Source organism: Panthera tigris, chromosome D3, assembly GCF_018350195.1.
Source record: "Panthera tigris isolate Pti1 chromosome D3, P.tigris_Pti1_mat1.1, whole genome shotgun sequence".
NCBI classification, from domain to species: Eukaryota; Metazoa; Chordata; class Mammalia; order Carnivora; family Felidae; genus Panthera; species Panthera tigris.
The window spans coordinates 53053600-53076576 of record NC_056671.1 but is presented as its reverse complement, the minus strand read 5'-3'; the positions used below and the strand labels follow the sequence as shown (position 1 = coordinate 53076576).

Sequence of the window (22977 nt, the reverse complement as noted above, 5' to 3'; positions counted from 1 at the left end):
GCCCTAAAGTGTGAGGGTAAAAACAAACCTAAGAAAGAAAAGATTCTGTTTTTCTTGGTGCAAAAAGGGAGAGACTTTCCCTCCGCTCTCCTCTTTCTCAGAGTATTCACTTTAGAAAACTTACAATTGCTAATTCTTTCTCTGCCCCTTTCCGATACTATAGAAACCTTTTAAAAAATTTATTTTATTTTAGACAGGGAGGGGGAGCAGAGGGAGAGAGAGGGAGAGAGAGAACGTTCAGCATGTCGTCTGACGCGGGGCTTGATCCCACAGCCCTAGGATCAAGACTTGGGCCAAAATCGAGAGTCAGACCAGACGTGCAACAGACTGAGCCACCCAGGTGCCCCAGATACTATACAAATCTTTTAAAAACGAAACGAGCTTTTTGTCAGCTTTACAAGCAGCAATGTCTTTGTCTAAAACCTGGGAGCCTTCTCTCTGAACACCAAAGGTGCGAACATCAAGGAAGATAGCACCTCTATCTCCCTTTCTCCACGAGCATCTGGCTCTAGGCTGTCACTAGCTACCTGTCATAGAGATATTAGAAATCTTATTTGTTTGGATGCAGGCAATCAGCAATACGATGGCCACCCCAATCCAGGTGAATTTAAGATGAGCTGTATGTGACCAGTGATGCTGAAAGTTCTTGCTTGAAGACAAGTTCTCATTACCTTGTGAACATGCATGTAACCGGTTGTGACTGCCTGGCTATCTATGAGATTTCAGTTTCTTTGTGGGTTGCTTGTGATGCACCTCCCATTCTGGCATAATGCTTATTCAATAATAAAGCTGTTCTCTCTCTCTTCTACTCTTGTGGAGAATTTGTTTTGGTTGGCAGATTTTTTATTTAATGTCTATTTATTTATTTGAGAGAGCAAGAGAGAGCGAGAGCACAAGTGGGGGGGGGGGGCAGAGAGAGAGGGAGACACAGAATCTGAAGCAGGCTCCAGGCTTTGAGCTGTCAGTGCAGAGCCCGACATGGAGCTCGAACCCATGAACCGAGAGATCGTGACCTGAGCCGAAGTCGGATGCTTAACCGACTGAGCCACCCAGGTGCCCCTACTGGCAGGAGATATTTTTAATTGGATTTTCACAAGAGCAACTAGTTAAAAGATCAGTAGAAGGGCTACGGTGGAATCCTCCAATGTTCAACATGCAAAGGAAGGCAGGAAAGGAGCATAGAAACGAAAAAACCAGATAGGACCAAGAGAAAACAAATACCAAGATGGAAGGCTTAAGCTCGTCAATATTAAAAATTGAAGCAAGTAGACTTCCATTCATTCAAAGTGTTAAAATGGACAAAACAGCAAGACCCATGTCTATATTTATAAGAAATACATTATAAAGTTGAAAGTAAAAAGTTAGAAGATATACCATGCATAAGAAAAACGGTGTGTCAATGTTAATGTTAGCAAAGCAGATTTTAAGACAAAGAATATAATCAAAGAGTGATGTTCCATAAAGATAAAAAAGGGTCAATTCTCTGAAGAGACACAATGCTAAATGTATTTATGTTATTAATGCAGGGAAAACAAGTTTAAAAATACAGGGTGCAAAACTAGAAAATATTAAATGAGGAATAAGTGAAGCCACAATCAGCCAGAGATTTTAATATCCGTCTCTCAGCAATTAATAGAAAAAGTAGACCAAAAAATCAGTAATGATAGAGGACTTGAATTACACTAAAATAGTGAAGCCAGGAAATTTTGGTATGTTAAAGAGGTAAGATTTATTTATTTTTTTTATTAAAAAAAATTTTTTTTAATGTTTATTTATTTTTGAAGAGAGAGCATGAGTCGGGGAGGAGCAGAATGGAAGACACAGAATCCAAAGCAGGGTCCAGGCTCTGAGCTGTCAGCACAGAGCCCAACGCGGGGCTCAAACCCACAAACCGTGAGATCATGACTTGAGCCAAAATCGGACACTTAACTGAGCCACCCAGATGCCCCAAAGAGGTAAGATTTAGTTATCTTAATATTGTTATTTGAAGCCCCTCATTTCTTGGTGTTACTTCATAAGCAACATTTTACTGAATACCTTTTGATGTGGTGGTGATGGGAATATGGTCTCTAGAGACTCATAAGATCAACCAAAAATTGCTCCCATGTGCCACTTGGGGTGGGAGCCCTGAGGTCACAGAAATGCAACATGGTCTTTATGCTTTAGGGTGTCTTGATGCACCAGTGTTGTGAAATATTTATTAATGTGACATTATAGTATACACAGAAACTCTGATCTTTTCCCTTGTAAACTGTAACAAGTAACTAAAACAGCTTTTTACCATTCATTGAATGGTCTCACCTCTTTGGGTTAGATGTGTAAGCATTCTTTGGCTGAGCCCAGTAGGTTCCCCAAATGTCACTTTGTGGGCAGAGGGCCAACTCCAGTCCCTTAGGAACAAGGTTGCCAGACTGGGCAAATAGAAAAGGGAGTGCCCGGCTAAAGTCGAATTTCAGGTAAACAACAGATCATTTTTTACTATGGGACACATTTACACTAAAATATACCTGAAATTAAAATTTACCTGGGCCTTCTGGAAATGATGCTCTTCTAAGGAGGCTGGCTGAGCTGAATGTAAGCAGTTCTAATTCAAGTGCCAAAGTCGAACAAACGCCTGCTTTCGGGGTGCTCTCTCCTCTAATGTACAATTATAGTCCTTGTAAAATATGATGGAACAGTAAAAAATATGGAAAAGGGTTGCTCAAAGGTCATCTTTTTATTTAAATATTTTATGATGATACACATACAAATATAATCTCCCAAGGAGCAAAGGTAAGACCTAATACAAATCACCGTTTCAGGTACAAAAAACCGTTTAGAAAATGTGATTATGCTGCATACAGGAGACAGGTTAGGTTTTCCAAGTCTGTCCGGGGAGGATGGTTAAGACCATCTTTGGTTTGTTTGGGGTACATAGGTCATATTTACATTCCACGCAGTAATGATATTCCTGTTGCATACGTGGCAAAATATAACTACTAAGTCTGCAATGAAAAAAAAAGCTGCAAATACTAAGTAGAGAGTAAAAAATTTAGATCATGGAAGATTGACCTTCATCTTGGCCACAGACTTACGATATTTAAAAATATTTGTCTTTTACCCATACACAGTCAGTAGGAGCAAAACATATCAATCTTTTGTATAACATAATTCAAGTCAAAAATATTTCTGACTATATATGGCTATATATATACTTTGAAACCTTAAATGCTCTATTTCTTCAAGGAGCAATGAAAACACAACCTACTTAAAGGCCAAAATACCCAAATAACTTTTCACAATGAAAGGCGAGGATAACGTACAAATTCAGGCTTTGTTCAATAGTTCAACTGAATATTTAATATTCATGAAGTAAGTCATGACTGGCCAGTCAGTGACCTTGAGACATAGAATAAAATCATAATTTCAAACTCATAATTACTGATACCATAGGGTTTTCCAGTATTTTTCTTATAATTGTATATAAAAGAGAATGGTTTCCAAAATTTGGTTTAATTCCACAAATATTTATTTGGCACTCATGTTATGTACTAAGGATATATAGCAATCAAACGGGCAGGTTCTTATCACAGTGGAGAATCCAGTCTCGTGGTTAATTTAGCTGTACAAGATTAGAAGATAATGTATCCTGAGTTTTAAAAAAATAGTGTATTATTACTATAAAAAGTAGAGCGATTTTATATTTATGAATTTTGCCCTGGATCATTCAACTGAATTTGAAGTATTCATTATTTTCATGATTTTGGGGAGGCAAAGGGAAGCGATAATGCTATTTCTAAAGTCCTACTACACATATGCACAGAAATCTACGTGTGTTCTTTATCATGCCAACGTTCCATAATTCAGTCAGCCTAACAGATTAAAAGGCCCGGCTCCTAGTCTAGAAAGAAAACAAGCAAAACCAGTTGTCCAGGCTGTGCTCATATTTTTGGATAAACGTGTGGATAACCTGCCAGGTGCAGTAAAGCATGGAATAGAGAATGGCAGTGTGGACCGTGAATGCAAAGACTCCCAGTCAGTTTCAGGGATGGCTCTACTGGAGAGCTCATGCAGTGGACACTCTGTGTCAATGTGGCAAACTCTTAAAGCCAGATTTACTCTCTCTTTAACCTGCTTTCTGGCCATAACTGTCTGGACATAACTCATTAAAAGGCACTTAAGACACAGTCTCATCGTTATGCCCCCAGTGAGCCCTGGAGCATTTGTGAAGGACACACTTGGAGGCTGGGACAGCGAGGTCGGCTGTGTGTTAGTGACTGAGAAAAGTGTCAAGCCCCGTGTGTACGTGTCTTACGACCGGAGGCTCATCAAAAGAGAGGTCCGTTGGAAACATGAAGTCAGTCACTGCTAGCTAAACTCTGGGTCAGACTGCGGTCGACAGGGGTTGAGGAGTAGGAATGCTGCACGACGCTGTGCTTGGAGACTCTGGTGGAAGATGTGGTTACAGTAGAATTAGAATGACCAGACTCCTCTAAACTGAAATTTGGCAGAGGGCCAGGGCCTCTGGCTCCAGAAACCTCTGTCTTTCTGGCCATCACAGAGGTTTCAGCAGGAATCTGGTAACTGGATTGCAGCGTGGGGACAGCTGTTCGTACTCTTTCTGTCACTGTCACGTTCTGTCCTGCTGCCACACCAGGCACGGCCAGAGTGGGCTGCATGCCTGGGCTGGGGGCGAGGAAGCTCTCTCTCTCCCTCACCATCACATAATGTGCATCTGGCAGAGGCTGAGTGCCTTCCAGGGGACCAGGGATGCCCCCGTTAGGCTGTATTATTCTCTCGGTAACCACGACACTACCGTCATTAGCATAGTGCTGGTCTACCAAGGGAGGGGCTGGAGCATACACCCGCTCCGTCACGATGAGGGCCTGTGGCTGTCCAGGACCCAGGATCACGGTGCTTGGTGGCATCGTGGAGCCTGTGGCATAGGAAGTTTCTGTCACTACAACATTGCCAGAAGCCAATGGATCAGGGAGCAGTGTAGCTACCTTCTCACTCTGCCTAGAAGATACGGATCTTTCAGTGACTATTTCCTGAGTTACTTTCTCCGCATTTGCTTCATGCGAAGGTTTGGGAACTTGAAAGCTACTGCCCGAGGAGTAGGCATGCTCTGCGTGAATCCTAGTTTTCTCATCGAATGAATGTGAAGCTGCCTTCATACTTGATTCTCCCACAGGTTTTTGCCTCTGCTCAACTTTCCCATCCATGTCTATCTTTTGACCCAAGCAAACTTCGGCTAGTGTCCTGAATTTAAGGCCTAAATCATCTAGAAAGTGATCATCGAGCTCTCCTTCAATAAAACTGCAACAGCCGATGGAGCCGTGTAGAGATGCAGTGTCTTCCTGAGAATAAACCAGAAGGCAATCTTTGGCTATGTGAATGTCATCTTCCTCAGTATAAGAAGCAGCTTTCTAAAATAGAAATAAAAACAGAGGCACAAATTAGTGACACAACTTCACTTAAGAATGAGACTATATTCCTGCCCCAAAAGCACAACCTGAGTCTAATTACAAGGAAACATCAGAGAAACACAAATTGGGCATTCTACAACACAACTGGCCTGTATTCTTAAAAAAATATTCATGTTCTGAAAGGTAAGAAAGGCAGGACTTCTGGATGGGGTCTTGGACAGGAAAAACAATGGCTATAAATGGCATTATTATGATCATTGGTAAAATCAAAATATGGAATATGTCACTGTTATGTCTCAAAATTTGTTCATTGTACTGTGTAAGAAAATGTGCATGTGTGTGTGTCATGTGCATGTGTGTGGGAGAGAGAAAGAGTGAGGGGGGTGGAGGGAGGAAGGGAGGGAGAGAAAAGCAAATAGCAAATGTGGGAAAGGGTTAATAATTGGGTAATCTGGGTTAAGAATATACAGGAGTTCAAAATTTCTACTGTTCATGAAAATTTTCTGGAAAGTTTGAAATGATTTCTGAATTAAAAACTGTTCACATACATACACAACGAAGACTGACTTGAGCAGGGTTAGAGTGGAGAGGGGAAACTATCCAAATGAAACCAACAGGGCACCAGAACGGAGCTCGGCAGCGAGACAGAAGGGGGATGAGAAGTGGTTCTCCTTGACCCTGACCACATCACCACCACCCTGTCAAGCTAATGGGGTGGGCAGATGATCTGAAAGAAGGGAGGGTGGAGGGAGACAGGAAGTGGGAAAGCACTCCTGTAATTTGCAACCACGCAGAGAGGGGACAGAAATAAACTGGTCTCCACAGAAGCCCATCTCCTTCCTTGTCTCAAGTGTCCTTCAGATGCTCAGCACTCTGATTCTGCCCACTCCTGTGTGGGGCACAGGGACCTTGTTCTCAAGAAAGGTATCCAGCCTTGCTTCTGCTTTTTCTTTTTTTTAAATTCAGAATTTTAAGTGTTTATTTATTCTGAGAGAGAGATTTAGAGAGTAAGCAGAGGAGGGGCAGAGAAAGAGGGGGAGAGAGAGAATCTTAAGCAGGCTCCAAATTGTCAGCACAGAGCCGGATGTGGGGCTTGAACTCACCAACTGTGAGGTCATGACCTGAGCTGACATCAAGAGTCAGATGCTTAACCGACTGACCCACCCAGGCGCCCCCCAAGCCCTGCTTCTAATTCCTAATTCCAGGCATGAGCTTTCTGACTGTATCCCATCATCTTTCTGGCAATTTTCCTCCTAATTTTTTTTTGTAAACTGCCTCAATAGTGAAGCTACATAGGCAAAATTTAAATGGACATAATAGACTGTGGTTTTTAGGTCACAGATTCCCTCTGCTCCTGGCGGGGTCAAGTCTGTCAAGTCTGCTCCTGCAGAGTTACTGAACTTTCTGACCCACTGACATCTGGCTTGGTCATGTGATTTGCTATGACCAATGAAATGTGAGCACAAAAAGGCAGCCGCTGTAGGATCCATCATTGCCTGGTTCTGTGTGACTCTTGCCTGTTTCCCAAGGATGGAGCTGCCCAGTGCCCTGGTACAATCTGCTCTCTCGGCATACGGCTTGGAATGAAGACAACATGGAGAAGAGCAGAGCTGTGTCAACTGGCAAAGACACGAATGTGAGAAAAAAGCCTCTGCAAGAAGTCAGATTATGGGGTCGTTTGTTATCACTGAGTAACTGAGCTAACTCGTGTACTGGGCCACGTCACTCTTTCCTCACTGCCTAGAAACCTTTTCTTAAACGATGACAAAGTCCTATTTAGATCCAAGGCAATGATTACCCTAATAATACCACATTCACCTCTAAATGTCCCCTCCCCCACCTGGCATATATAAAAACCAACCCTTACCTCAGCGAAATAACTTCCTAAGAATTCCTCGCTCACTGCAACAGCAGCTGTTCGAGCTCCGGCCATGTCTCTGGAAGACCCCATGACTCTTGTGCTCCTTAAAGTTTCAGCACCCATGTTGGCTCCTGTTGTCCCTGTCACTTGGGCAACTGCAGCAGAAATGAAGTTTCTGTGTTCTTCCCACCTTCCATCCACCTCACACATCTCATGTTGCCCTTTGACGAAGGAAGCAGAGCTGCTTCCTTTCACGATGGTTTCTTTGGTTGTCATACCTCCTCCCACTCCACTGCCTGCTGCTACGCTCTCTCCATGATCTGCTGTCAGAAGCAGTGGCACCACCTGTGACAGCAAATACAGTTGGGAACTGAGAAGGATGGAGTACAGTTGGTAGGAGGATCTGAGCCAAGTGGGCCTATCAAGGGAATAAGCTATTTCCACAGAGGCAAATTAGGAAAAATATTTTGGCTTGAGTAACTTCTATTTGAGCCTTCTGAAGATCTCCACTCCACCTTCTTGTTTTGTTAGCTGATTATAACCCAAGGAGGAAAAAAAATTATTTAAATATATTCTCAGCTCATTTACTCTATGGGCATCAACGGCATTTCAACTTTCCTCTAGAGTGTAATGTCTTCTTCTATGGTTATTAAACCTTTATTTATTTACTTATTTATTTATTTATTTATTTATTTATTTTCTAGCTGGAGATATACATGGCTGCTTCAAGGAAAATCTGTATTTCCAAGCCTCCATTGCTATTAGGAATAGTGACCTGACAAGTTCAGGTTAATATGATTTCAAGCAGAAATGGGGTACGCAACTTTTGGGAAATGTTTTTCAAGAGCAGTTTTCTGATCTGCTTGTTGGAATGTGGGGACAGCAGCTAGTGTCTGGAGCATGAAGGCCATATGGGAATGGAACTCATTCATGGAGGAACAACAAGAAAGGAGGCACCTGGGGCCAGTTGTACAGGAATCACCACATGGGACCTAGACTGCTCACATTTATATTTACGCCTCTGTTTTTCTGAGTTCTCTGGCACTTGATGCTAAATCATATCCTATTGAGCATGATGCTTATTGCAGATGGTGATGACAGACCCGGGGTGAAGTTGGGAGAGACAAGAGGAGAGGGGATTTGGCGACATTTTATAATTGTCACGGGGGTGGTGGGTTTACCTCTGCCAGCCCTATGTATCAAAGGGAATGGAAATGGAGAAGCACATCCTTCATTCCCTGCGTCATTACCCGACCTGACCCTGTTTCTAGATTTTCGGTAACATAGAACCTATCACAGTAGAGCAAAACCACTTCAACTCTGCCCCGGCAACAAGTGCAAAGTATGTTGTCATTTGAACCCTCTGTTTAACAAAGACGTGTGAATGAAATCCATAATGGCCACTTTACTCTCTCATGACTTAAAATGTTAGAAACACCTCCCAAGGGCCCTTTAAAATCAGAAAAGAAGACATGTTCCATTGACATCTGATGATCTGACCTTGTCTTCAGGTGGCGCCCCTTCGTTATTCCAAGGATGCAGCATCTCTATAGTGCCCGGAATGGGGGTGAAGCCTTTGGCACCCTCTCCACAATGGCACATCAGCAGTAAAAGCGGTACAACTGGACAGAAACAAAATGCATCAGGACCAGGTTAGTCCCCAGATATTTCTAAACGTATCTTCAAATTTTGGAATTTGCATATCGGTTCTTAGAGTTCAGTCTTCACTTATACACAGCCTTATTTTTGCATTTTTCTTTTCTTCACGCTGATCCAAAGTCCCCAAGACAAGCTTGTACCAAAGCCTAACAAGCAGGATGAGGAAGTATTGTAAATTCAGAGTCCTCATTCCTCACAAGCAACCTGTGTATTGTTGCTGGGTGGCATACCAAGTCTGGATTTGATAGCATATGAATCATCAAAACTAATTTAAAGATTTAAATCTCTTGTTGTTCTTTTAAACCGATTTTTTTTAATATGAGAAAATTCACTATCCCCCCAAAATATATTTGTTAAAAAGATCAAAAGCTCCCAGGGTAGGAAAATTTTAATATGTTCAAATATTCTAGAACACTGGAACTTCTATAATACTTCACCACTTTATCCTGGGGTAGAATTCAGCAGAAGGCATGACTCACTGAGGTTCAAATTAACATTTGAATTACCTGAGTATTATTTTCTAAAATGACTCTACATTAAAAACCCTTAAAATATACATAACATTTCATTTAGAATTCAGTAAAATTTCAGAGCTCCCTTCTTAAATTCTATTCCGCTTCAGGGAGGAAGTGAAAGCCAATGTTGTCTTCTTGATCGATGTAGTAAAGAATTAACTACACCTGTAAGCAGTCCATCTCAAATTAGGTTTTATTGCCATTTCCATCTGGCAGCTTCCAAAGATGAACTGACTACTTCCTAGATTCCTTTTTGTGTTAAATAGTTGACAGCTCAGTAAATATAGCCACTGTGAGTAAAAAAATTGAAATTAGCCAGTGGCAAGCAACTCAATCATTTCAACAAATTTAACAAATGCTTATCAAGGGTCTATCATGCGCCGAGTACCACATTTGGCCCCGGGGAGTCTGAGATGAGAAAGCAATGCAAGGGGTCTCTGGGTAAAAAATGTAGTCCCAGCTCCAGTACCCACCTGCAGACTGGTGAGCTGAGACAAGTCACTTCTTGGTGACTATGTCTGTATTTTTACTCATAAAACAGAGACGATGGCATAAAAGCACACCGTAAACTGGCGAGTGCTGCATTTAATTGCACACCTACTACTGGCTTTGACAAGCTCCTCCCTCATCACTGAAATCGCTGAGGCTGCCTCGGAGGTGGTCCTCTGCCCTTGTTCAGTGGCCAAGTGGAGTGGTATTCCACACGACCCCAGTCTGCAGTACTTTGTTATTTCGTGAAAGGAAACCTGAGGTCTTTGGAGGTCATGCAGGGAAGGCAGGACTGGTTGTCATTGCAGGGAAGCACGGAAGTGCTCAGAGCATCTGGCTACTGTTGGCGCAGGTGAAGGGGCAAGCAAAGCAGAGGGTATAAGGAGGTTGAGCCCTGACAAGTTGAATGTGCAAAGCAAGAACTGGTGGGAATAAGACGGATTTGTAAAATAACCTTTGTATCCATAATCCAAATTCACACAAGAGAGCTTGAGAGCCTACGATGTGCAAGGCACATCTGAAGAGGGCTAGAATAACCTTTGGTGAATTTATCAATGATCATTTATTGTTCCCCTAATCACCCTCACAAGTGTTCTAGTGTGGTTAAAGAATACGTGTAAAGAAATCAATGACCACTATGGTAAAAGAACACTGGGAGTGCATCGAAATTACTAGACGAACTAAAGAGTGGCTTTCAAAATACTTACGTAGCAACAGCAGAAGGGCAAAAATTATTAGCGCGATTGCTGCGGGTCCCAGGCCCACATAGGAGTCACGCAGAGCTTCCACACAATTGCTGCCGTCCAGACACTTACAAACTGTCAGTTTAAGGACCTGCTTTTCAGGGCAGACGAAGCCCTGACTATCTGAAATCAGGAACTGAATTTCACTTCGCCCGATCTTTTGTTCCTTTTGTTGCAGTAACACACTGGTACCTACAAGGGTAGGAGGCAAAAGGAAAGGAAAATGAGTGATTACCAAGGAAGGGGTGAGATTAAATCACAGAAACATTCTTTAACTGCTAATAATATTTAGCTCCAGTTAGAAGCTTTATTCTTGCTTAGCCTTTTTTTAAAAATTATTTAAAAAAATTTTAAGTTTATTTGTTTTGAGACAGAGAAAGCGCGAGTTGGGGAGGGACAGAGAGGGGGGGGGAGAGAGAGAATTCCAAGCAGGCTCCACACTATCAGTGTGGAGCCCAATGCCGGCTCGAACCCACGAACCATGAGATCATTACCTGAGCCGAGACTGGACATTTAACTGAGCCGCCCAGGTGCCCCATTGCTTAACTTTTCTATTGAATTCACACTGTTAAAATTAGTTAAAATTTGAATTGAATTTACACTTGTTAAAATTAGTCCAGATATTTCCAAGAGGAAGGTTAATAACAAAGGATTAGATGTGAATACATCTTCCTTTTATTACTTTAAACAATTGTGTGTGATGTCTACCAAATGCTAGGAACTGTTCTATGTACTGGGAATACAATAACAAACAAGTTAAAAGTTAAATGACATTTCCATTAAATGACCTTTATTTTACCATTTCTTAAAAAAACCTTATCAAGGCAATTATCAAACAGACAATAATAGAAGAGGGTAGTTAACCCTCATGGTACCCATCCCCAGCTTTAATAATTTTCAGCAATGGGCTAATCTCATTTCATGTAGTTCCTTCCTTTTTATTCCTGACACTGTTATCACTATATATCCAAAATTTTGAAAAGTTTCAAATCTACAGAACAGTTCTAAGAATATTACAATAAATATCTATATACTCTTCATGACTTGTTTACATTCTATAACAATAGTTGGTCCATACACATTTTTCTGAGCTACTTGAAAGTAGGTTGCAGATATTATGATACATATCAGCATATACCTTCTAAGACCAAGGGACATTAGTGCTCTCAAAAAATTTGGTATTGATATAACCCACAGTCAAACATTTCAATTGTAATAATGCCCTTTATAGTTCTCTTTCTTTCTGTTTTTTTTCCCCCCTTGATCCTAGATTCAATAAAAAATTATGAACTGCTTTTAGTTATCATGCTAATCTCTATGAATAATCTAGATCAGTTCCACCTTTTTTTTTTTTTTTTTGGCCTTCAAGACCCAGACATTTTTGAAGATGACTTATTTGAAAGGATGTTCCTCAGTTTGAATTTATTCGATTATTTCCTTATGACTGGATTCATTTTTCTCAAGAACATGACACAAAAAGTGCTGTATGAATGACCTTCTGTCATTTTTTAAAATGTGACTGATGATTATTTTCAAACTTTTCTTTCATATGAATAAAAATAATGACCAGTGTTCACATGAGTAAAAATAATGATCAGTTAGAAGAGCTCAAAAATTGTCCTGACATCTTCATAACACTTACTTAAAAAGAATATACTTGCAAGACATGTAAACCTGATTGAATACAAAGCTAAAAATGAAATGTTTAGGTTTTGTTTTGTTTTATTTTAATTATTTATTTTTGGAAATAAGAAATAGCTTCTCTTCATTTTGAGGTTAAATTTCATGGGATCTGATCTGCATAGCTAGAATATACTTATTAAATTATCCTCAAAGCTTTGGAGAAGTGAGAAAAGCATCTAATCGTTTAAAGGAACTTGAACTCAAGAAAAAAAAAAAAATCCATGAAGACTTGGCCTGGAAGAATATAATTAAATTTGTGATTGGCTTTGAGGGGGCAAGTTGAGACGGGAGGAAAGTCACAAAGAGGACTTCTATTTTATCCATCATTATAAAAAAAGAGGTCTTATTCAAATATGAGAAACTGTTAATATTCCTTTCATTCTAAGTGGTAGGTACAAAGATGTGCCACATCGGTCTCTGGAATTTTCTGTACTTTAAAAATTTCCCAAATAAATAAAAATAGATAGGTACTGTTTATTATCATGACAGCTTGCCAATCATCTTATTTTGTAATCAAGGGGAAGAAAGCTTAGTTTATAGAATCCTCTCTCTCTAAACCATCTAGATATATAAAGTGTAAATCTCAGTGACTTCCTCTTATAACATTCCAACATGTATATCCTTAAGAATTTCATGTTCCTAAGACTACAAAAAATTCAAGAACCCATCAAATTCAAACATCTTGATATTTAGATAGAAAATTCATTTTTGTACCCAGAAAGACTCCAGAGGCAGATCACTTGGGTTCAAATCCTAGTTCCAGCTCTTAACTGTGACCTTGAGAATGTTAATAAAACTCTCTGCCCTTGTTTCTTCATCTGTGAAGAAACTTCATCTGTTCCAAACTACTAGGGTGGTTAACATTTGTTGAGTGTTTAGGACGGTGACTGGCATCTCCCAAACATCACGTGTTTCTTAAATAAAATAAATAAGACTTGGAAACCCAGCAAGTTCAATGTGAAACACATTTACACATCTTAGTCAAAGAAAGGCCAGCTCCAATCAAGCATTCAGCATAGGTGGGAGTCCCAGACTTTTGTGGGTACAGAATTAGACACTGTGAATAAGAAGACCAACCACTTGTTGGAGTTTGAAGCCTGTGATTTAATTACCATAAGAGGAATCATCTGGATGTCTGCCACCTTGGGCTCATGCTAGCTGCACTTGATCTTAAGAAGCATCAACTAATTAGGATGGTGACTGACTAAAAAAGTACTTCATCCTTAGAGGGGAGGCAAATTTAGTTAACCGAGGGCATAACTGTCTTTTGCCAGTGAATATATAAACCCCAAGAAGATTTAGAATTACGTATAGAATATTTATGCAATTTGAAGACATAGTTTTAATATTTGTGTATGATATGGAAATTATTTGTGTTTGTTACTGTGTTTTTATGTTGTTTGGAAAATTAGCCCTATTAATGCAACAGCTTTGTTAACTCCAATTTAAATGTGTGAATATGTTACAGTCATCGCTTTGTACCTGTAGGTTGAAATATCACTCGTTTGTTCTGTATTGAAACACTGAAGAGGATTTCTGGTTTAGGGTATTTATAAGTCAAATGTATTGGAACTTTAGAGTATATAGATCACATGAAGTAGATAATGCATTTTATTTGTTAATTCAGATCACTGAAATACATAGGAAAAAAATGAAATATACTTAATTTATAAATGTAGTCTGAGATGTTGAAGGTGTTTACTCTGTAAATTGGACCAAACATTATTCAAAGCCTCTTAAAACGATTGTAAAAATTTGTTAGATTTAAAATAACAATACACCTGTAAAGTAAGAAAAGCTTGGGTACTATATTTGACACTTTTCTAAAATGGCCACTAATTGTTTAAAACAAAATAGTCTTCTAGATAGTTTTTGGCATTCAAAACCACCCTGAAAAACACCCAAAAGCTCATGTCAACAAGGGGGTATGTCCAAGATATGGATATATGCACATGGCCATCTGGAATGGGGTGAGGGTCAGACAGACCCTTCTTTATCTTGTGTCCATCACTTACCAGCTTAATTCTAGTTAGGCCAAGATTCCTCAGCTGTAATCAGGGAATAACGTTATAGATTAAAGGACTGAATGAGATAATGCATATGACAGGCCAGCAGAGTGCCTCGTGCATGTAAGTGATCCATAAATATTCTTTTAATGGAATTGTTATCATAGCTTAAGATTTTAGAAGACATCTACTCTGGTTGCTGTGCCTAGACAGACGACGTACTCCTTAGCTTACGAGACAAAACAAGTACTTCAAGAGCAGTTTAGGGAATACCTAGCGATCTTTAAGACATCAAGTTATTTTTCGTCTCTCCCTCTTCTATTACTCCAAATCAAGTATTAACTATAGGCTGATGAAAGACACTATACCTGAGCTTCTGAACCTCATTTTATAAACTTCTTTAAAAAACTGTATTGGAGGGGCGCCTGGGTGGCTCAGTCAGCTGAGCCTCCAACTTTGGCTCAGGTCATGGTCTCATGGTCTGTGAGTTCGAGCCCCACGTCGGGCTCTGTACTGACAGCTCAGAACCTGGAGCCTGCTTCGGATTCGGATTCTGTGTCTCCCTCTCTCTCTGACTCTCCCCTGTTCATGCTCTGTCTCTCTCTGTCTCAAAAATAAATAAACATTAAAAAAAATTTAAAAAAATTGTATTGGAAATATAATTTATGAAAAAAGAAAGCACAGTCTATATTTTAAAGATTTCAGAATTCTATCCTGTTTAATATTTAAATATGTAGTCTAGTGATTTTGCTTACTTTCTTGGTGCACTATTTGCCATTTTTCTGCCATCCCAGCTGGGTTGTCGATGATGGAGAAACTGAAAGGCTCACTGTTCTGGTGCCCATCCAGGTCCTCTGCAGTCACATTCACATACTGCACGTCCTCACAGATACTCTGCACTGGGTCAACCAGAGTGGGGCAATTGTCATTGATGTCTCCCACTGTGATAACAATGGTGCCAGTGATAGTTTTTCTTGGATAACCTGAAAAATAATAAAGAAGCAATATGGATATGCTGCCTATATTGTTGACAATGGATATAGTTTGAATTATCTTTCCGATTTGGTGAGAAGAAGGTACTAACAAATTACAGCACTTTCTATCCTAGATATGTTTTCATACTCAAATCATGTTTTTTAATCCACTAAATAAGTAGAAATGTGAAGGTTTGTCCATTAGAGAGATCTGGTTTTCCTACAAGAACAAAATGAAGGTCTCTGATGTTAAAAAATATTATCTAAGTATCTATAACCAAGAAAAAAAAATATTTAATAACTTACTTTCTGATATTGCCAAAATCTTTGCAGTGTATGTACCATTTTGGACATATCTGGATTCAAAATCAGGAATTTTTACAAGTTTAATTTCAGATGTAACAGAATCCACAGAGATCCAGTTGTCTATGTCTTCCAATTTGGCATATCTGTTATAACACAAACATAAAATTAATTTTCACTTCTGTATAAACATAATCTTTAACATCTATAACTCTTTCAAGTTTAATTTTTGGTTCATTATCTATGTTCTTGTTACAGGCATTAGTCTGAAATGCTTTGAACTGTTTGAAACTGTCCTAAAAGTCCCCTCTCGTTACTCTTTTAAATGTTCTTTTTTTGTTTGTTTGTTTGTTTTGAGAGAGAGAGAGAGAGAATGAGCAGATAAGGGGCAGAGAGAGAGGGAGACACAGAATCCGAAGCTGGCTCCAGGCTCTGAGCTGGCTCCAGGCACAGTGCCCGATGTGGGGCTAGAACTTGTGAACTGTGATGTGAGATCCATGACTTGAGCCAAAGTTGGATGCTTAACTGACTCAACCACCCAGGCGCCCCCACCTCTCTTTACTCTTTACTGTGTATCACATTTATCTGGAACCTTCTGTATTTCTGTAACATACCCAAGACATATATGCAAGGGCGACCAATTCTTGCCTACAAACCCAGGAAGTTTGAAAGTTGTTTTGTAGTCTATCCTATAGCTTTTTTGGGGGGTAAACCTTTGGAGAATGACTTAGTCACCCAACAAGAACTGGTGGAGAAAATTTATTTGCTACTTTCTTACCTCTAAACTCTTTCAGGATGTAAGATTTAGACAGAATAAGACAGTAAGTTTCTTTCTTTCTTTGTTGCTTTTTAGCTTTCTCTAGCCAGAATTATTTTTGAGGTGAAGGACCCAGCCAGCCTCTGCCTCACACTCAGTTGGTGGAGGGAAGGTGGTCTGGGGTCGGGGGATATATCTCCCTGCTTCTCAGTTGCAGGTACAATTCTGGGAAATTCAATCTCCAGACCTTTGGGGAATTATAATGCTGGGAGGGAAGGAATGAAGTGTTCAAATTTCATTTTTGAAGACAGGAATTTAAAATAATTTAAAATAATGAAATATATTCATAACCATCTCTTACCTTACGTGGGCTACTTGTCCAGTGTCTTCGTCAAAAGCTTGAAATTTTCCAATTATTTGACTTAGGCTTGATTTATCCATGCTCTCACTAACATGAATGGAGATTGTGTTACTTTTAAAATGAATGCCTTCTTTCACATTTTTCACCTTTACTTTGATGGGAATGGATGTAGGCTTATATTGATTCTTAACTGACTTGTGAAAAGCTGCTTTATTAGTGACAATAATGCTGAAATCAAGACTCTTCGTTTCTTCATAATCTAATTCCTGGGAAGGCAACATCAAAGGGAATTCTTTTAAAAAAGAAAACAACTAGAACCTACATAAAACACACACACATACACACGCGTAGTTTTAATGTTAGATGTAACAACTTAACATATGGGGAAATGCAGCAGCACTCAGTATTCTAACTCATATTGATACCAAGCAATTAAAACCTCTGTCATTTTGGAAATTCACAGATGTTAAAGATTATTAGGGAGCATCCCCAATTCATTAAAAAAATTTTTTTTAACGTTTATTCATTTTTGAGAGACAGAGAGAGACAAAGCATGAGCGGGGAAGGGGCAGAGAGAGGGAGACACAGAATCTGAAACAGGCTCCAGGTTCTGAGCTGTCAGCACAGAGCCCGACGCAGGGCTCAAACTCACAAACTGCGAGATCCTGACCTGAGCCGAAGTTGGATGCCTAACTGACTGAGCCACCCAGGCGCCCCAGCCAATTTATTTTTTTAAAGTCCAAATTATTTATTTAAAAAAAATTTTTTTAAATATTTATTCATTTTTGAGGGGGGCGGGCAGACAGAGAGTGGGACAGAGGATCTGAAATGGGCTCTCGCTGACAGCAGTGAGCCTGATGTGGTGCTCGAACTCATGAACCATGAGATCATGACCTGCACGGAAGTTGGACACTCAACTGACTGAGCCACCCAGGCGCCCCTAAATTCCAAATTATTTAAAATACACACACACACACATTTAACAATCTGAAGTCATTTTTTTACTGAAAGAAAGTTAATGGATGTTCAATATAATACTCCTTAAAATGTGTTCTATGGGTTTGTTTTGGTGAAAAGGGCCATATGCCTAATTGTAGCACTGCCAGCTGTCCCCCCAGTATAGAGACTTTCACTTCACATTAGCAGACAAAGAGCTGAGACTTCTGATTTAATTTTGCTAAACCCAAGGGTTTTCAAATTTATTTAAACAAACAACCTATCCACCCCTACCTTTTTAGCATAATGTCTATTACTACTTGGTTTGCTATTAATGCCATAAAAGATTAACCTTCCTCCAAATATTGTTCTTTGTGAATTGTGGAAATTATAAAGCACATTTGATAAAGTCAGTTTTTCACTGAATACATATATTTATGTTCCAATTTGCCCATTTTCTTTTTATAAACATTTGTATAGTATTCTGCTATTTAGATATACCTAATTTATGTAGCCATTTGATTACTAGGCATTTGGACTATATATAATTTTTAATATAATTAATACTGCTCTGAACATTTTTACACAAATTATTTTTCCTCTGTTGAGTTACATCCCATTACTAAAAGAAATGCCTAGTCATAGTTTATATAGGTCCTGTTGACTTTTATTTCTAGTGATCCTGACCATTCAGATGCATGGGCCATTTTTGCTTATTTCTTCAATGTAACATTAAATGTGTTACCTGTGGTTATAGCAAGTTCTGCAAAACTGCTCCCTTTATTTTTCAATGATTTATTAAGAAATCTGTTTTCCTTTCGGTAGGATTCTGGATGGATAACAACTTTTGGCCTCTTTTTAAAATGGGCCACTGTGGTGTTGAGACAAGGACTCAACAAAAATGAGTAGAAAAAATATACTCTTTGTGATTGTAGAATCCTTGTGAAAATTATTTTCTTTTTAAGTTGTTCTTGGACTTGACAGGCTTGTTTTGATGGCCTGATGTATGCTGGATGATAAATAAAATATTCCAGCCAGGGCCCCCTGGGTGACTCAGTTGGTTGAGTGGCCAACTCTTAATTTCTGCTCAGGTAGTGATCTCAGAGTTGTGGGATGGAGCCCTGAGTCGGGCTTCCTGCTGAACATGGAGGCTTCTTAAAATGATCTCTCTCGGGGTGCCTGGTGGTTCAGATCACTGAGTGTCAGACTCTTGATTTCAGCTCAGGTCATGATCTCGCAGTTCATGGGATTGACCCCCAAATCAGGCTCTGTGTTGACAGTGTGGAGCCTGCTTGGGATTCTCTCTCTGCCTGTCTCTCTCTCTCAAATAAGTAAACATTAAAAAAAAGATTCTATCTCTCTCCCTCTGCCTCTCTCCCTTGCTCGCATGCGCGCGCGCGCTCTCTCTCTCTCTCTCTGTCTCTCTAAAAATAAGATAAAATAAAATAAAATAAAATAAAATAAAATAAAATAAAATAAAGTAAAATAAAAATATTCCAGCCAGATGTCATTAGTATTCAAAAGCCATGGAAGGCCACAGCAATGTTAAAAAAAAAATGAGGTAGGTACTAGGGCCATAAAAACTGTTTCATGGTGGTTGTTATAAATAGCCATAATACTCCACAGAGAATGAAAAACAATTTCAGCGTTGTGAACAATGAATGAGGGCAAATACCTCTGTTTTTAAAACTGTCAACATATTTTACTATTTCTACTTTTGCTATTTTTAATAGCATTAAAGATTTTAAATATATTTGTTAATTTGCTAAAAGAGCTGTGGCTTTTTCTCATGTGATGATATATGATCTATATTTCCACAGTTTAAAGTACCTGTTGTCCTTTTGACAGCTTTACTGAGGTATAATTTACAAAGAATAAAATTCACCCATTGGAAGTGTACAACGTGATTTTTAGCAAACCTGTATAGTTTTCCAAATGTCACTACCATCCAGTGTTAGAACACTTCCATCACCCCAAAAAGTTCCTTTTTGCCTGTTTGTAGTCAATCATCACTTGTATCTCTAGCCCTGAGCAACCACTGATCTTTCTATATCCATTGTTTTGCTTTTCTAGAAATTTCACATAGATAAAATCATACAATATGTAGTATTTTGTGTCTGGTTTCTTTTTTTTTTAATTTTTAAAAATTAAATTTTTTTTTTTCAAGAGAGAGAGCACGAGCTGGGGAGAGGGGCAGAGAATCTTTTGTTTTGTTTTGAGAGAGAGAGGGCACAAGTGAGCGAGGGGCAGAGAGACAGAGAATCCCACGAGGGGCAAAGAGAGAGAGAGACAGAGAGAGAGATTGAGAAGTGGGGCTCAAGCTCACCTGATGTGGGACTCGAACTGACGAACTGTGAGATCATGACCTGAGCTGAAGTCGGACGCTCAACTGACTGAGCCACCCCAGTGCCCCTAGGGAGAGAGAATCTTAAGCAGGCTCCACACTCAGCATGGAGCTCAATGCAGGGACCCAACTCCACGACCTTGGGATCATGACCTGAGCTGAAATCAAGAGTCGAGGCTCAACCGAGTGAGCCACCCAGGCACCCTTGTGTCTGGCTTCATACACAAAGTATAACGATTTTGAGGTTCATCCATGTTGTAGCATGTGTGAGTACTCCATTCCTTTTTCTTAACCAATGGTATTCCATTATATGGATATACTACATTTTATCTGCTCGCCAGCTGATGGGAATTTTTATTGTTACCAGCTTTTATTATGAATAAAAGCTGCTTGTAAGATTTGCATAGAAGTTTTGGTACGGATAGATTTCTTTCTTTCTGGACATACAAATGTTTTATTAGTCTCAAGTGTGCAGCATGGATGATTCTATGCATTATGCAATGTTCCCCATGATAAATGTAGTTACCACCTAACATCATACAAGGTATTACAATATATGCTTTTGTTTTTCCTGGGTGGATGCCTTGGACTTAATTTTTGCGTCACTGAGTAACTACTCTGTGTTTAAACTTTAATGGCCAAACTAGCTGTAGCACTTCGTTTTCCACCAGTCCGGATTCTGTATATTGTTGCTGACGGTTGGTGTTGTCAGTCTTTTTGATTCTAGGAGGTGCATGGTGGCATCTCTGGTAGTTTTAATTTGCATCTTCCCTAATGACTAATGATGTTGAGTAATCCTTTCTGTGAATGTTTGCTGTTTGTATATCTTCTTTGTCTAACTTCCTTTGATGGAATCTGATTATTGCTCTCAAAATTTGGAAGCAATTCTTCTACAATTGAGACAGTAATTTATAATTTTCTCAATCTGCTGTTGTCACATTGATACTAATTTTACTAACATGTACTGATTATGTCCACTCGCCATTGACGATGGACTGAACATAGCTAGCTAGCATCCTTCTGTCACTACATTTTTTTTTGAGCTTCCTCTTATGTTTTAAGAGGTGCCAGGGGTACACTTTTGTGCTGAAATCTAAAGATGTTTTAGAAACACTTTTCACAAAAATAGTCCTTTGTCATTACATTATTTACTCATGTGTTTGTACATTTTTGTATGCTAATTTATGAATGATTTTTTCAGTGAAAAATACATATTCGAGAACCAAAGAAAATACTAATTTTACTATTTTTTGCCATGCCTCCTTTGGTAGAAATAACTCTATCTCTTTTAGTGCTACCATGGTATGGTGAGAATACTTCTAGTACTTCTATCATTCATGACCATTCTATGACTATTCTATGACTAAGAAGTATGCTTACTTCTATATAAGCAGGCCAATCTATTTTTGTCTCTGATGCCATTATCCACTTCTTCCATAATCATAAGACATGTCTTCCCTTTAAACATGAGGTAATCTTGGGGTGCTTGGGTGGCAGAATCGGTTAAGTGTCTGACTTGATTTCAGCTCAGGCTGTGATCCCATGGTCGTGAGATCGAGCTCTGCATTGGGCTCTGCACCAGTGCACAGAGCCTGCTTAAGATTCTCTCTCTCTTTCCCTTGGCCCTTCCTTTGCTCACTCTCTCTTAAAAAATTATATTAAGTGTGAGGTAATTTTATTCTGGTTTCCTCTGCTTTACAAAGCAGTAGTCTCAGTGCATATAATAAATAGTGCACATAATTATTACCATGAAAATTCAAGTTAATTTTCTCTATTCTGTTATATATTTATTTTATCATTATTCCATGTATTTTTTGTAAAAGTTTAGAAACTTCCAGAATCAATTTTTGTCTGTGTGCGACTTAATGGAATAGTATTTTGAAAGCTGTAGCTTCGTATTTTATTTCAAAATCTGGTTAGGCAATTCTATCATAAGCCATTTAAAAATACATTGATATTCTTCCTTATTCTATTAGATAAAAATCCATCTTACAATTTTTCTTTAAAAAATTATGTGGGGGTAATAAATTTCAAATGTATATCCACATGCTTAATAAGATGATTTTTCCTTCATTGATTCAATTCAGTAAGAAGTTAAATCACTGTGTTTCAAAATGTGACCTGCATACTACTTACATTAGAATCACAAGTGGATTTCTGTTATAAAAGGCAAGTTCCTGAGCTCTGCCATCATCAGACTTGATCATGGGGCCCATGAATCTGCATTTTGGGCACGTAGCTTTATAAGGTAACTCTTAGGCATATTTAAGTATGAGGGCGACTGAATTAGAGCTTTGTGAAGTTATTACAGCTTTTGTTTTTAGATATTATTAGTGAAGTCTGGTTTTATGTTAAGTTGATCAAATACACATAGTAAACTGGGGACACTTAGGAGAGGCAAGAGGTCATGATGTAAAGATGCTACAGTCAGGCATGGGCTACAAGCAGGACGGGAAGTGTGCTGAGCAATAATGATGCTGGCATCATGTTGTCAGATTAGGATTCGAGTCCCCTTATTTGAATTTGGACTGCAGTGTGACCAATTACTAATTACAGACCTTGGAAAAATAGGGAGGTCTCCAATCTCAAACAACTGTGGTGTTAGGTGAGTACATAAAGCGCTTTTAAATGTTCGGGGCTCAAAATACAATCGTTTCTTCCTCTGCATCAACTTTTCCCATTCCAATTTTGAACACTAAGTACTTACCTTAATAAGGGTCACGATTCCTTCATTAGTTTGAGTATCGGTTTCTATGTGGAAATAACCCATTTCATTTCCTGATATGAATGTAAAATTTGCTAACCAATTATCAGAGCCTATTTCATCGGCATCAGACACTTTTATGCGTGTAACTTCTACATTGGCTTCATTTTCTTTAACTTCCACCCCTTCATTCTGCAAAACGCGAACACAGGGATTTTATTTTAATGTAGCACA

At 39.1% G+C, this 22977-nt stretch overlaps 1 protein-coding gene across 1 annotated transcript in view; it reads right to left on the bottom strand.

The window, feature by feature from the left end:
• Window positions 1–2704: 2704 nt before the first annotated feature.
• The window catches only part of DSG2 (desmoglein 2), a 50013-nt gene continuing 29740 nt past the window's right edge, over window positions 2705–22977 (bottom strand). Inside the window, exons 8-15 of the mRNA XM_042962239.1 lie at window positions 22747–22935; window positions 16760–17025; window positions 15645–15787; window positions 15120–15347; window positions 10640–10867; window positions 8770–8891; window positions 7276–7614; window positions 2705–5408 (exon numbers count right to left, since the gene is read on the bottom strand). Of these exons, the coding sequence (XP_042818173.1) occupies window positions 4338–5408; window positions 7276–7614; window positions 8770–8891; window positions 10640–10867; window positions 15120–15347; window positions 15645–15787; window positions 16760–17025; window positions 22747–22935 (2586 nt within the window). The 3' untranslated portion in view covers window positions 2705–4337. The remainder of the gene's footprint in view (window positions 5409–7275; window positions 7615–8769; window positions 8892–10639; window positions 10868–15119; window positions 15348–15644; window positions 15788–16759; window positions 17026–22746; window positions 22936–22977) is intronic.